Source organism: Amblyomma maculatum, chromosome 1 (assembly GCF_055883805.1).
Source record: "Amblyomma maculatum isolate TAMU_Amacu chromosome 1, ASM5588380v1, whole genome shotgun sequence".
Classification (NCBI taxonomy): domain Eukaryota; kingdom Metazoa; phylum Arthropoda; class Arachnida; order Ixodida; family Ixodidae; genus Amblyomma; species Amblyomma maculatum.
Window position 1 is genome coordinate 324,037,504 of NC_139344.1, and position 14,126 is coordinate 324,051,629.

Here is a 14,126-nt window from a genome sequence, read left to right on the forward strand (position 1 = left end):
GCAATGCGCTGGAAACATTTTTACAGGAAGGGCTAAAATAAAGGTGCGTAAGAGAAAACTATGTTGCATTGCCGTGTACAAGTGTCACAAGACCTACGCATGACAAGTGGATAGACAACATTTTGAGCGCATTATTGACGTTTTAAAAATCTAGGCACGCGCTTGTGATTGGCAAAAGCTTTTTCTGTGTCGGTAAAATATTTTACTGTCTGTTTGAAGGCTTCACTTGTGTAGCGAGCTTAATGCGGCAAGTTTCATAAAAGATTGCTGTGAAGGCTGTGTAAAAATTGAAACTTGCGTAAGTTTGGTTATGTGGAGCGTGGTGTCAGGATCCTGTTTTTCGAGTTTGTTACTATGTGAAGAAAGGTGCTACCGAGAATCGAGGTTATTATGAACCAAGAAAAGCAAACATGCTAAACTTGCTATTTTTTTGCCAGGTACTAACTTGTTTAATTTTTTAGTTGTGATAAGGATAGATAAAGATTCATAATTCCTGTATTGATTCTAGCTGAAAGGCACGATTGAGCTTTATCTCTGTTCAGCGCCTTCTCTAACGACCGTACACTTCTCCTCATGCCGTACAAGCTTCTCGCAATATTGTGTTACGAATGTTGTTAGATGCAGGATAATTCTGCTTCCCCCGATTCGATCCTGCATCCTTGGGCACAGCAGTCGAGCGCCTTAACCACAGCACCACCACGACGGGGAAAATTAGAGCGACTCCTGTATCACATGCCACCGATATACACTCATCCTGTGTCTACCATCCTTCTGGTCCCTAGTCTTTTATGCGCTGTTTTTCCAATAATGAACCTATATTAATTCGCCCAACTGAATGTTCTCCATGAACAGAGCTGGCTACCCCTAAACCTTGGTACTTCAATTCATTAAGTGCCTATCTTCCCTCTGGAGTCCACATCTCCTATCCCCTTTAATAAAATGCCCTTTCTTGGCGTTTTTTAAAGGTCACCAGGTCTTTTTCGCAGCGAGAATGCCTAAGCATCAAGCTCCGTTGAGGGCCATTGTTGTAAGAAGACCTGATAACATACCGTGTTGGAATTATTCTATGAGCACGTAACTGTCCTGTACGAACATTGAGTGTCTATTTTCTTTTCGTCGTAGCAGCCAGTGAAAAACATTCAATATAGACAGTGCGTCTGTTACATTTGACCAGGTCACCCGTCATTTCGATCTGACCTGTCGGAATTCTGTGCTGTTTACTTTCGACTAAATGTGTGCGTTCGGGTGTTTATGTAAGAGTTTTGACACGATATGCTCCTCCTCCTCTATTTTTTTATATATTCACCACATTTCTTTAGCTTTGTTTTTGTACAGATGTCTTTGACTTTTTTCGTGCTGTTTCGCTCACCCTGGGATAGCAGTACTGCACTTTCTATGGCAACGTTGACACGAGAAGTCAGCAAGCACGCCTACTTTCTTGCATACGTGACCCTTGTTGCCCAAAGTTATGATGTTTTCACTGCCTAGTAGCTGTGAGAGAGATATTGCAGTGAAAATGTATTGGGGGTGACGGGGGGAACTCGAATATCCCCCCATTGCTACGTATGAAAATGATAGCAGCAGAAATAGTGAATGTTGTTTGCTCATTGCAACTGCACTACTTCACCGAAAGTAGCCAGTGGTGACAAGTAACAACACGAAAGACGTAATGTTCGTGCAGATATGACATTATTCTTTATTGCAGTACAAATCGCGACAAGACATGACATTTTCTGAAGCCATATGAGACATGACATATTTGTACAAATCTTACGTAGCGCAGAGCAATCTCTGCCGATAACTTTGAAGCTTTCCCTTATCAAGACACCTACGATGATTGAGTAAACTTTTGGTTCTTTTCATATGGAATCTCTTAATAGACTACACACTAAATTCAATTAGGATCACGTGCACGCATGAGAATCAGGGCCTAGAACTGATTTTAGGATCGCTGATTGCAAAAGTGAAAACTTTGAGACACATGGACAAAATATGCCACTTTCTCCTAAAACATCTGCTTTTGCTGCACAGAGAATATTGTATACGCCACTGGTACCTCAAACCACTAGGCACACACATAAAAGAAGGCAGCGCGCACAGGTTATTGACGCCTTTCCGATGCTTAGAGCCAAGCGGTACTCTCTGTAGCATCGGATGGACGTCGTGAAATGTCTGCTGCACAGCAGGTTAACACCTCTTAAAATATAATACATAATTTCTCCCAACTTCACAGCAGCAGCATGTAGCACTTACATCGATGTAAAATTGAAACAGCGCTGTAACTGAAATGTTAGGAGATAGAACACTGCCTGCATCGCCGAGGGCTGGCAAAGTTTTAATCGCACTGTGATTCCGACATGAGAACATAAAGCTGACATGAATAAGCACGATTGTATTAGTAATGATGCTCACGGATGCTGTTACACCTAGCGCAAGTGTTAACGAAAAAGGAACGCTAATCCCCTTGTCTGTTAGGAACAGATATATTAGCTCGTTTATTCTCTGTTATTCTGCTTGTGCACGCGCTAATCAAAGGTCAAATAAACATCTTAGCAGTGCTCTCAAATAACGACACTGCAAAGTCTGCGAAAAAGCGCATATCAAAGGCACACAATAGTGAGGCACAGCACCCGAATACCCTCATTGGATGCAGTTAACAACAATGGTTTTTACACCCCGAAAGAAAACGCCGAGTTCAATAGAAAGAAAAATGATTAACAACTTCCTCTATGAAACTGCATTGGCTATCAAGGTAGAAAACTTAGCTTTTCTACTAACTTAATACTAGAAACTAAAAATTAGGTAACATTCATCGTCAGCTGCCATATGTTGATGGTATTTATTTTGAAGCATGCGCACATTACCGAAAGACAAACGCACTAAAATGTGCCAAACCAGAAATAAAATGATATAATGCAGGCACATGTGTATAAGTGAGACACTGTCTTCAGAGCACCAGCAAAAATAACATCGTAATGTTTGAGCTTGGAACAAACACGACCGTCTACTTTTTGCTTTAGGAATACAGTGAACACGTCCGTTATAATGCCCTAATAGATTAAACATCGGTGCGAATAAGCTGTAAGTAACCATAGAAAGAGGCAAGCTTTCTTTGAAGCTTATATTACTGTAAAGCGGTAGTATATGCCAGGCACTTAGCTATTTGATGATAGGAATGACAGGCTTGGTCATTGTAACAACACCTGCATGGGCTGGACCACTGTACTCAGCATGCTATCAGTATGGCGTCGGTCGAGCCACCTTGGTCATGTGATCACACAGAGTACGTTCCCGATATCCATCTGAAAACGACTTTGGATTTGCGCGGTCATTGGACTATGTCGGGTGGTCTCGCGGAAGCGCTGCCATAGTGTCATTCTGGGATACTATTTTTACTTGACAGTCGGATATTTTCTAACAGGAGCTAATGCCACGGAATCAAGTTTTATATAGCTTAGAAACCACATTTTTAAAAACATATTGTACCAACAATTTTTGAGAGAATACGGAGTGGTTTGAGGAGGGGGGGTCATTGTTATTGTCCTTTAAAATTGCAGATGATCATAATCATAATTTCTTTCGTTCCTAAGCAATTCAGACTCACCTGGAGAACACTGCATAAAATGGCCCGACAATCGTGTGCATTCCGAGAACTTCAACCTGATGTTTACAAATTGTATTAAAGAAATGGTATTCTAGGTTGGTTTAATTTTACGCAGTGGACAGCATGTTGATGATATATTACATCAAAATACGCAAAAACGTTTGTTTCTTCAGCATAAGAGGACTCCACTGATGTCAAGATGGCGGGAAACACAGCGCTAGGAAAGAAGTTCATTACGCCCCAGGTCTAGAATAAGGCAATGCATAAGGGGCAGAAAATACATCAAGGAGGAAACATTAGTACGGCCCATTTTACGTGACGTAAGTAACAAAAGCGAGTATCTCCTCAATAACGCCCATTATATAAAAATACAGAAGGAAGTGGTTACTCATTGCTTGGTTCGTGCATGTAGGGTTGATTGACACTGAAGTGCACTGCGTTTAGACACCGGGTATACGAAGCGACATTAGACGTCAAGACGATAACCAAAGAAATCGCAACTCTGCGACACTGCTCCGTTCCCGCGCAGATAAGACAGACCGCCTAAAAAGGTGTTGCTGGACGCGCCAATTTGTTCCCAAACCTACTGTGCCTTTTTTTAATGATACCACCACAGGGGCAGGGATATTTCCAAATCGCGGAAAACGTAAAATCAGATATGTATGAAAGAAGTCTTGCTTTTTACCTACAGGTTTGTTCAGTTTAAGTCATCACTCAGTTCCGGTAAAAGAACTAACGACATCCTTTCCCTTTCTCATCTTTGTTAAACAGAAACTAAAACCAGATTTTGCTCGAGTACAATCCTCGCCAGTATTATACACGAGTACTGAATGTGGTTTGGAAGGGTGAAGGCTGCCTCCGTCAAGGGCGCAATCCAGTCGTCTTTGCGGCATGTCTGCTTTCTGTTGCCCCGTCTTTCCCACTGTACAGAAGATGACCTTCTTGCGCCTATAGTTACCCAGAATAAAGGCAGTTAGTTGATATTCTTGGACGACTACTCCCCTGCAGGATTCTTCCCGCACCCAGTATTTTTTTAATTTTACGTAAACGTATTACATTAGAAGCTCTCCTGCTTATTTCACGTCTGCTCATCGAGAGGTGTATGCGCACATTTCAGCCAAGAAAAGCTTTCAGGACAGCGTCGTGAAATTCTTGCGCTCTGTGAATTTTGCGGACGGTAGAGTGGTTTCTTACGAAAAATCTCGGCCATATTCAGCTGACTTTAGCCAAGATATGAGCCTTTTTCTATTAAAAACTTAAGCGCCAGCTGATGGTCAGCACCCATACTATTGGTGGACATCATCTTACATGCCTTTTGTTTAATCCCCTGTGCTGAAGATGGCAGCACAGGGCAGCCGTGTAGATGACGCTCTAGATGGGTTCCATATGGTGCCTGTCAGCCCCGTTGTTGTGGAGGTGCTGCACGCGGATCCTGCTGAGCACGAGCCCCATCTCGGAGAAGCAAGGGGCGCAGCAGGACTCGAGGATGATGCGCATGTAGGCGCGCACCACATGGCAGTTGACGCGACAGTGGCGGATGGCGGGGCCGATGCACCAGATGTGCTGGAAGGAGAGGCAGGCGAAGCTGATGCCCACAATCAGCGCCAAGGGCACGGCGCAGAGCAGGCTGAGCGCCCGGTAGCACACGTTCTTGGTGTGCGTGAAGGTCACCGTGGCCGCCTTCCACACGCCGTTCAGGGAGTACGTGCCCTCTGGCTCTGCGAACACGTCGTCGAACTCCACCTGCGCGCACACAAGCACCGCCCTTTGTGAGGGAAGCGCAGCCTTAGCGGCTTTGTTGCTAATCAAACTTTGCACACATTTCAGCATTGTTCGTCTGGATTTACCCTCCAACTCAATGAAGCGCATGCTGATGCTGCATTTTCCTTCTGTGCAAAAGCACTGCTTAACGAGGTCGACTGACTCACCATTTCCTGCACCATCAAAATGGGAGGTGCGCGAACTCGGGTTTCGCCATTAAAATCGAAGGATTAGATCAAAACGCAGCCTTCCAGGACCCTTTTATCCCCAGTTAGACACTCTGGCTTTAGGCCACGCAGACACGTTCGTGCGGTGTGGTTAAAGCGGGGATTTATATCTATGTCACTGTTCGGAACTTGGGCCACGTACAGATGACGGTACTCCTCACGAGTTTACCTCTGGCTGGTGTTAGCGAGAAGATGACAACGTCAAATGCATATGCAATCTACCAAGGTAAGCTGGACCAAATTAGTGCTCTCGCACGTTATACTAGGTTTATTCGCGTTAAACGTCCGCATTCCGTATGCTTTAAAAATCATAACGCCACATGTCAGTATCTTAGGCTGTATGGCTAAGTGAAGCGAGATGCATGCTTTTTGCCCTTTCTCACGAGTTGTTTCTCCTGGAATGGAGCCAACAAATACAAGTATTAAGTACTTTACGCAATGCCGTAGTCGCCGGAAGAGAACAAGCATTCACAGGACCGCATACCTTTAACTCATTGACATATCTTCACTTGAACATAGTCCAACGGAAACACATTTAACGTGACAGTTGAAGGTCTCGTTGATTAGAAAATCGGGTGTCAACGTTGTTAGTCAGAAATCACAGGCATGACTCTCGCGAGGGGTAGTTGGTGGCTGGAATGGCCGGAAACTGATTGAAATGACGTCACGGGGCCACATGACGGGGCCGATTTGGCAAGAGCTGCCAACTCGGACATCTTCATTCAGATGGGAGGTGAAAATCAGGGTCAGCCTTCCAGCATTTTGTATTCTGAGTTAGATACGCGCTACCCCTTAGGTCACGCAGGCACGTCCGTAACGTTTGGTTAAGTGATGCGGTAATCTATGTCGGGGGGTCTTTCACATACGACTGTATGCTAAAGAGCATGTGTGAGATATTAGATGAAGAAATTAAGTTATTACTCATTGAGCGAGTAATAACTAAAATCGCTATTATGCCTACGTTTAAGGCGAAGCTCAAGCGTCTTTGTAAATCTTTTTTCAGGATAGAAATTTTTTTTTCTCCAGCGCTTTGTTAAGCGAAATTTAGGTCACAAAATAAGTAAAAAAAAAAAAAAAAGCGGGGGGGGGGGGGGGGGGTAAAATTTAGGCTTCGTATTTAAGCAAAATTATATATCGGCCTTACACGAAATACACTTGTCTACTGGCATAATGGCAAGCTTTGACATCTTTATGCCACATCACAAGCAGAAGGAAGAGCACAGACTAGATAACAGAAACATAAAGTAGTCGAAGACGAAATGTATTTCCGTACCTAAGTTAAGAGATCGGCATTCTTTAAATGCCCTACTGTCCGGAGCTTCTCAAGTTTTGCAAACTACAATCAGATATAACGAGGCTAGTTTAGTCAACGAATCTAATGTTATCTGTGTTGTGTGGCAAAAGAACATTTGCAACGAATAATTCCCTCTGGCGAGCAGAACTAAGATTTACCATAATTATACGGCGCAGTTCTACCAAAAGCCGCGAAAACTTGTTTTCGTATATGTTGAATTATTCACCGTTTACAGATAAAAAATTTGGTTTTGCAAAAAAAAAAAAAAAAAGAAAACATCTCGGGCTTTAAAGTAACGGGTTGGATTAGAAATAGACGGCCCCGTCCTCGAAAGCGACAGAAATATGTAGGCCGGCTGTCTCGAATGGCATAATTGCGAGTGTGTGAAAGTATGTGGCAGTCCAAGAAGCAACTCAAATGCCTATGGAGCTATAAAGTCTCTAGAAACAAAATGTATATAATAAGAAATTTTGAAGGTTATAAATAAAAAACAAGTTGCCAATATTTAAAGCGTGGTTTATTACTTTACATTAGGAATCCGGTGTCTCAAGTGTCGAATGTGTGTGTGTTGGGAGTGGCACGTGGTGCTTTTCGCACCGATGAGTGTACGAGTTTTTCCCGCACATATATTTCCAAGGCCTTCTTACGCTATTCCTAAATACTCGGCACAATCTGATACCAAGTGCTTTATTGCAGCCTCCTCTACTGAAGGGACGGTACGACGGTAGAGCACTGTCTCGGCTGCCGGGTGGACACGGCGTGACGCGAATGAGGAACCGTGGCAAGACTTATTGCGTATTCTTCCCGAATTAAATCTCCAGACACCATGCACATACAGCGATCGACCGAAGAATATCGAGAGCACCGCTTATCATGCTGGCTTCTTTCTTTTTACGCTTTTACAATAGCTGCGGCCCTTCAGAAAAATACATATAAAGGTGTGAAGCGTAGCGGGCGTTCTACGAGTGACGTGCTTTGCATAACGTGGCGCCGAACGATTTCTTTCCAATTCTATTATCCAGTCCGGAAATAATCCACGGAAATAGTGAAGTCACGTCGCATGGAGACATTGGGTAAGGCGTGGAGGAGATGCGCTGATTGCTGACGTTAAGGTACATGATTCGCGACGGGGCGTTGGCGTCAGCGAAGGTAAAGAACAAAAGAGGCAGATAGAACAGCCGCTTAAGTTACGTCACGACGTCGGGAAATTAAATCACCTTGTTCAAGCTGCACGTTTGTACCCAGAAATCCTGAAACGTGCAGGAACGAAAAGCACTGAAACGTCTAACGGTGCGTTTGTGAGGTCGAGGGCGATAATTTAATCCTGAGCTGAATTGCTGTTCAGAAACGAAGTGGAAAGTGTTTAAAGGAAACTTTGCGACGGCCGGTTGACGCTGAAAATAACCAGCTCTCCACCACAGCTGCATGATTATATGAGAGAGAGGAAAAGCTTGGCTATTCGACTATTCTAATGTCACAAGTGCATTCAGTTCCTAAACTGCGGTTCCGGTGTAAAAGGACGATGGGAGGCACATCGAAGTTGGCCTCCATCGACAGATTCTCGCATGCAAAATTGAAAAGTATAAAGCTTTAGAAGTTGAAGGAATAATTACAAGTGTCTTCATCAGTAGCTGATTTTGCAAATAAAACTCGGGTGAGTCGACAAAGCTTTCTTTTGCATGGATCTCAGTTATGCTGCACCGGCTGTCCAGGCCAAACGGTGATCGCAGTGTGCGTTTCCCTGTAGGGGCCACAAGGTTGAATCGAGTGGTGGGGAGAAAAATAAATGTTATTTTCTCAACCAGAAATGCGTGTTTTGGTGCTGTATAAACTCTGATGTATTTAATAGAAACACAAATTACGCATTTATTCTTCGGGGGAAAAAAAAAACACACATGGAGTTGTATTGAGCGTCACTTTCAGCTGTATGTTCCTTCTAAGAGATGCAGTTCGGCCGCAGCAGCTTAGCTGGAGCCCCTATGCACGCTAAGACAGGTGGGGCACCTTAGTATTCTTGTGAGTTGAAGAGGCTCGCTAAGGATTCCCGTCCTGAAAAACGTTCTAGCGCGAAGGGAACAGAACTCGGGCCTCGTCCGCTCACGAGGAAACTAAGTAATCCCCTGTCCGAGTTCGCTGGAATTTCCTGTACGGGTCTCGCCGGAAACCGTACTTTCTCGAAACCTCGAGAATGCTGAAGCCGCCCAAGTGATCCCGATAGAGAGAAAGTATGAGGAATAGTTAAACAAAAATACGAAAGCACTTTTTCTTGGCTGCACTTCTTTACGAGAACGGGTAGGTGCCCAGTGTGACCTGTTTGAAACGGGCTGAGTGGGCGTTAAGTTCTGCATGCAATGCCTCACGATGACTATACTCTCAGATATTTTCAGGCTATTCAGCCAAAGCTACAGAGCCGAAACGCATGAGCTCACTGCGCAGCCAAGTATAGTCCCTTAATAAATGTTGCTGATCGTGCTCTGGAACTTATGCCATTACAGAAATATTCCCGTTATTATTACATAACTCAATGCAAGCCAGTACAACGTCGGTGCAGTGCATTTTCAAACCAGTACAGTACGCCCAGCAAACAGGGTGGCTGCGCAAAGTGCCGAGATTCTCCTGAAGAGTGTGCCGTCTTCTTCTGCTGCGTCTACTCGCCGATTTCTGCACGCTTACGCAACGCGCTTGTTTCGGCACAATACGCACCGTGAGATGATCATTAACCACAAATTTACGTTCACTTATGGCTTAAGTCGTCTAAACAAAAACTTTCTGCGTCGTTGGTGGCTTGAAAACTATAATTTCAAGCAAAAATTGATCTGAAACCGTACCTGAGGCCAGATATGCCAGAACTACGGGGTGTAGTAATACCATAAAGAAAGCTCCGCCCCCGTAGCCAGAAAAGATCCAGGAGTAGAGTGCCTGTTTAAAATGGCAACGTGGGTTTGATACAGGTTACAGCTAAAGAAATGTCCGCTTCATAAACACTCTGTTACAATAAACTTCGCTTCCTTCAGTCTGATTGACCGGACTAGGAAGGTGGCTCGGGTGCACAGCTTCGTGCATGGACCCAAGAGACCGCCTACTTACAGCGGATAATTCTCGCAAGTTTTGTGTCTATCTTTTCCGACAGTTCGGACCTTTCTGTTGCTGCCTCTTCTCTGCCATAACTTCTCTGTTGCAGCTTATGCTGAATTACAAACGGCTTATTTCTGAAAACTTGACAATGTAAAGCTTAGCATCTGCTTTAAAGCGGAATGTTTACCAGTCCCACTGATCGAAAGAGCCCTCGGCGTGCTGCCACTTTTACTGTTCGTTGGCAGCATCGCGAAGGGGGGCGCATGTGAGAAGGGAGAGATGCGGCAATCCGACACTTGCTGGCGAGGTCATGTGGAGTTTCAGGTGTCCAACGACGTGAGCGGCGCGCAGCTGGGAAGACTCGGTAGCGCTTGTTCCGTGCGACGGCTCGTCCCCAAGAGCCGCAATGCCTGGTCGACATGTGCGATGTTTTGAAGAAACGTGTGCGTTCTCAGAGATTCCAGCGTATGTTTGCATAAGCACGGGAGTAGCGGCCGTGTCAGCACTTAAGGGTGCAATGCGAAACGGCCCCTGCGGCCTTCGCGGTCGTGTTCATGCTTTCACATAATCATGCATAAGCACTCTTAAGTGTCTTTACCGAATTTTGTTAGTGGCTTCCTCCATGGCGCGAGGGTTGGCGTCGAGAATTGGCGTAATACATCGCGTGACCATTGACGTTCGCTTGATACTAAGTGGCTTAATCAGCAGCAAAAAGCAGTCCGAGCGCGCTCCGCACAAGTGATGGTGGAACCTTTTCAAATAAGAGCAAATCTCAATGATGGTGGAACCTTTTCAAATAAGAGCCAATCTCAAAAGTATGAGGACCTTTTCAGGTCGAACGCAGAAATAGAAACCGTAATCAAATGGGAATTTTTGTTTTATGCTTGGTTGAGCAAACCAAGTTAATTTGGCATAGTAGGAAGCGCATTATTCCAATCCTGGCGGGAATAATTCCTGGTTACAAAATATTCATGCACTGTTCGATGCCTGCGCCAATAGTACAACTTAAGATGTGTCCAGGTGCATTTTAATATCCGAGTATCAATGTCGCACGTTAGTGGCGAAACAGCCTATATTATAAACGCCGGCCTGCTGAACTCAAAAACCAGCCCCAGGATTAGTCGGTATAAGGCAGCATAAGCGCTTGTAGATGAAAAATTGCTGGTTTCAGCTTTTCTAGTCAAACAATACTAACACAGACTGAACACTTTACACGAAAATATATATGCAAAATGAGCAATTATTTACTACTTTTGAAACTGTCATGTAAGAACAAAAATAAGCCTTAAACTAGCTTGCCTTCAATAATTTCGCCCCATTTAGTTTTGTATAAGTATTTATTGTTCATATTTGTTTTTTTTGTGTGTGTGTTCTGTCAACACCAATGCTGTCTAGGGTCAGTTTATTTTGTACTTTGTTTTATACCGTGCCTCTCCTGCTTGGACCATGTTTGGTCCGCAGTATGTGATAAATAAACAAATAAATTTGAAGTGTTCTAATTGATCAGTAAAAATGAGAGGAACTTATATATAACGATCCTTCTCCCCATATCATATAAGTGCTTGAGGCAGAAGCGTTAGTTCGTTGGCGCGCTAAAGAACCCTAGGCGGTCTAAATTATCCAGAGTCCTCAACTAGCGCGTCCTTCAAAGCTTTGAGTCGCTTTCAGACGTTGAACCGTACAAACAAAATCAAACCTATTTCACGAGACAGACCATATGTTATAAATGAAAAATTTAGCAAATACCATTTGACAAGCTTTCCTGAAATAAAGCAATAAGAGGGTATATTGAAGTGACAGAAGTCTCAAGGACGCACCTATGTGACCTTACGTGCTGCAGGGCGAAAGCATTTTGATCGCCCTGCTCCTTAAAACGCCCGATTCCCCGAAAGAAAGAGAGAGAGAAAAAGGGGGAGGAAGAGAGGATACAGAGAGAGGCTCACTCTCTACTCTCTCCATTTCTACTAGAGAGAGAGAGAGAAAGGGAGGAGGATAGGGAGGCTGATGAAGATAAGGAAGGGGAGAGAGGGGTACAGGGACAGAAGGCAGTGAGAGAAAGAGTAGGAGAGATAGATGGAGAGAGTCTCTCTCTCTAAAGAGATATTTTCCTATCTCTTTCTCTCTTTGTGAAAGAGAAAAAGAGTAGAGAGAGGCCCTCACTCTTTCTCATCACTGACTATCATTATTTATCAATAACTATAACTGTCGGTCGCTATATACCAGAACCTCAACGATATCCCGCGGAATCTCGAGGACATACCTCGCGGAAGCCATTCATGAGCTGTTAAAGGGTTTCGCCTTAATAATGAGTCATATTAGTTGCACCCATGTAAGTAAGAGATCGAACAATATGCTGCAGCAAACAGTCATCTTTCTGCGCTTTGGGAGGGCGCAGAAACTAGAACAACGCTTGTCATAACGGGAAGCGCTGCAAGCAAACACTTGTGGTGTCATTTCTGCCTCAGCATCGAAATAAGCCCTTAATTTTTGCAGTAAATCAATTATAAGATTTATTTGAGGTTGCACCCAAAGGCAGCGAAGATGAATATTTTATTACGATGATAAACAAAACGAAAAATTCTCGGAAGAACCCCAGCCCACTAGCCACTGAGCCATGCCTCGACACTTGTTAATTTTGTGTCATGTTGCCAAGGATATCATTTTCCTTCCTTCGCCGCTTTTACCGTATTATCGTAAAAGGAATTATATTTACGGTATTTTTTTTTTTTTTTTTTTTGCAAAGCCGAAATAGAGAATTCAATGGGAAAGTGGCCACCCACCTTACCAACTGTAATCGCTTGTTAGAAATCTTAGTACGCGCTAACACAAATCACATGCATAATACTGTTACCTTAAATCCATATATAAAATAATAGGTTCTCAGTGTTGTGCTGTTGTTATCATGATAATGAGACCGATTTAACGAAAGCCAATGCGGTTCCTGGTATCTTCCAAGCGATCCGATTAGTTAGGAAGCAAAGTGAAGTTTCAGGTACTCAGGTACCGTCCTTTTACGTCTGTACGGTCGGTAGTTGAGGCACGCAAGCTAGTTTTTGCTGCGCATAAAATTCGACCGCAGAAGGACACGGGCAATCGGAGGCTATATAAGACATAGACTATGCATTGACATATAAGACGGAACATACATGAAGCAATAAGCACAAGTGTCACATTAACACGGACCACGCGCAAATTGTACGCAGACATATGACCAAAAAGTATTTAAGACAGAAATGCGAGTGACATTAAACGAACACACCACCAACGGAAATGTCAGGGAGGGCCCGGTAGAAACACTGGCGGTTACCTTGTTCCCTTGAACGCCCTTTACGAATGGTTCATGCTTTTGCCTTGATTTTTATATTTCCTATTTCGTTATGGTGGACGTAAACAGCACCTTGCCATTTAACGCCTATAGCTTCTAATCTGCCGACGATAAAGCCTCACCAAGCATGTCCCCCGGCAGCACTTGGGCCTGGCTAGGCCACCTACAGGCCACGGAGAAGCTAAACAGCGCCACCTACAGCAGCCCAAAAACCATAGCACGGCGGTGCACAAATTCATTTTATGCGGTTGTTTGCTTTCTTCTTTGCGTATAGACACCACTAATGTCCTCCACAGCGACTACGTGATTTTCTGCACCGGCGTTGCGGATCCACAACTCTCCCACACCGGCCTCCAGCAACCTCCCCCATCCCCTTCGAATAATCACCCCTACCTGGAAAAAAAAAAAAAAAAAAAAAAAAAAAAAAAAAAAAAAAGAGAATAAATTATGACATAAGAAAAGAGAACAGCAAAACCACGTGTGCTATAAAGTGGGTCACATAGGCGTACAAAGTCACTGTGTGGCCCGAGCTTTATTAAAGAATTTTGCAAGAGCGAAAATATTGCCCTTTCACGTAAGCTGCAGAGGCTAATAGCACCCTTTCCTGCCTTGTCGAGTGCAGAGCCTTTAGAGGGACCAGCTGGTTACGGGTCAGAAAACCGCGGGCGCTCCGTTCAAACAACACGAAGCATGGTCGCCAACAGCCAGCAAAAGACGCGAAAAAAAAAAAGTAAGTAAGAAAACCGCAGCGCATAGATCGATAACACGGTACAGGTACGCCCGCTCCGAACGAACACGGGACGTTTCATTATTCGGAGAGTTGTCGCTTTTTGGAAACCA

The 14,126-nt window shown here is 44.1% G+C and overlaps 1 protein-coding gene across 1 annotated transcript in view; it reads right to left on the reverse strand.

Moving 5' to 3' along the window:
• Positions 1–4,910: 4,910 nt before the first annotated feature.
• LOC146207322 (caveolin-3-like) overlaps positions 4,911–14,126 on the reverse strand; it is a 35,686-nt gene continuing 26,470 nt past the window's right edge. The window contains exon 2 of the mRNA XM_084585663.1: positions 4,911–5,347. Within this exon, the coding sequence (XP_084441789.1) occupies positions 4,976–5,347 (372 nt within the window). The 3' untranslated portion in view covers positions 4,911–4,975. The remainder of the gene's footprint in view (positions 5,348–14,126) is intronic.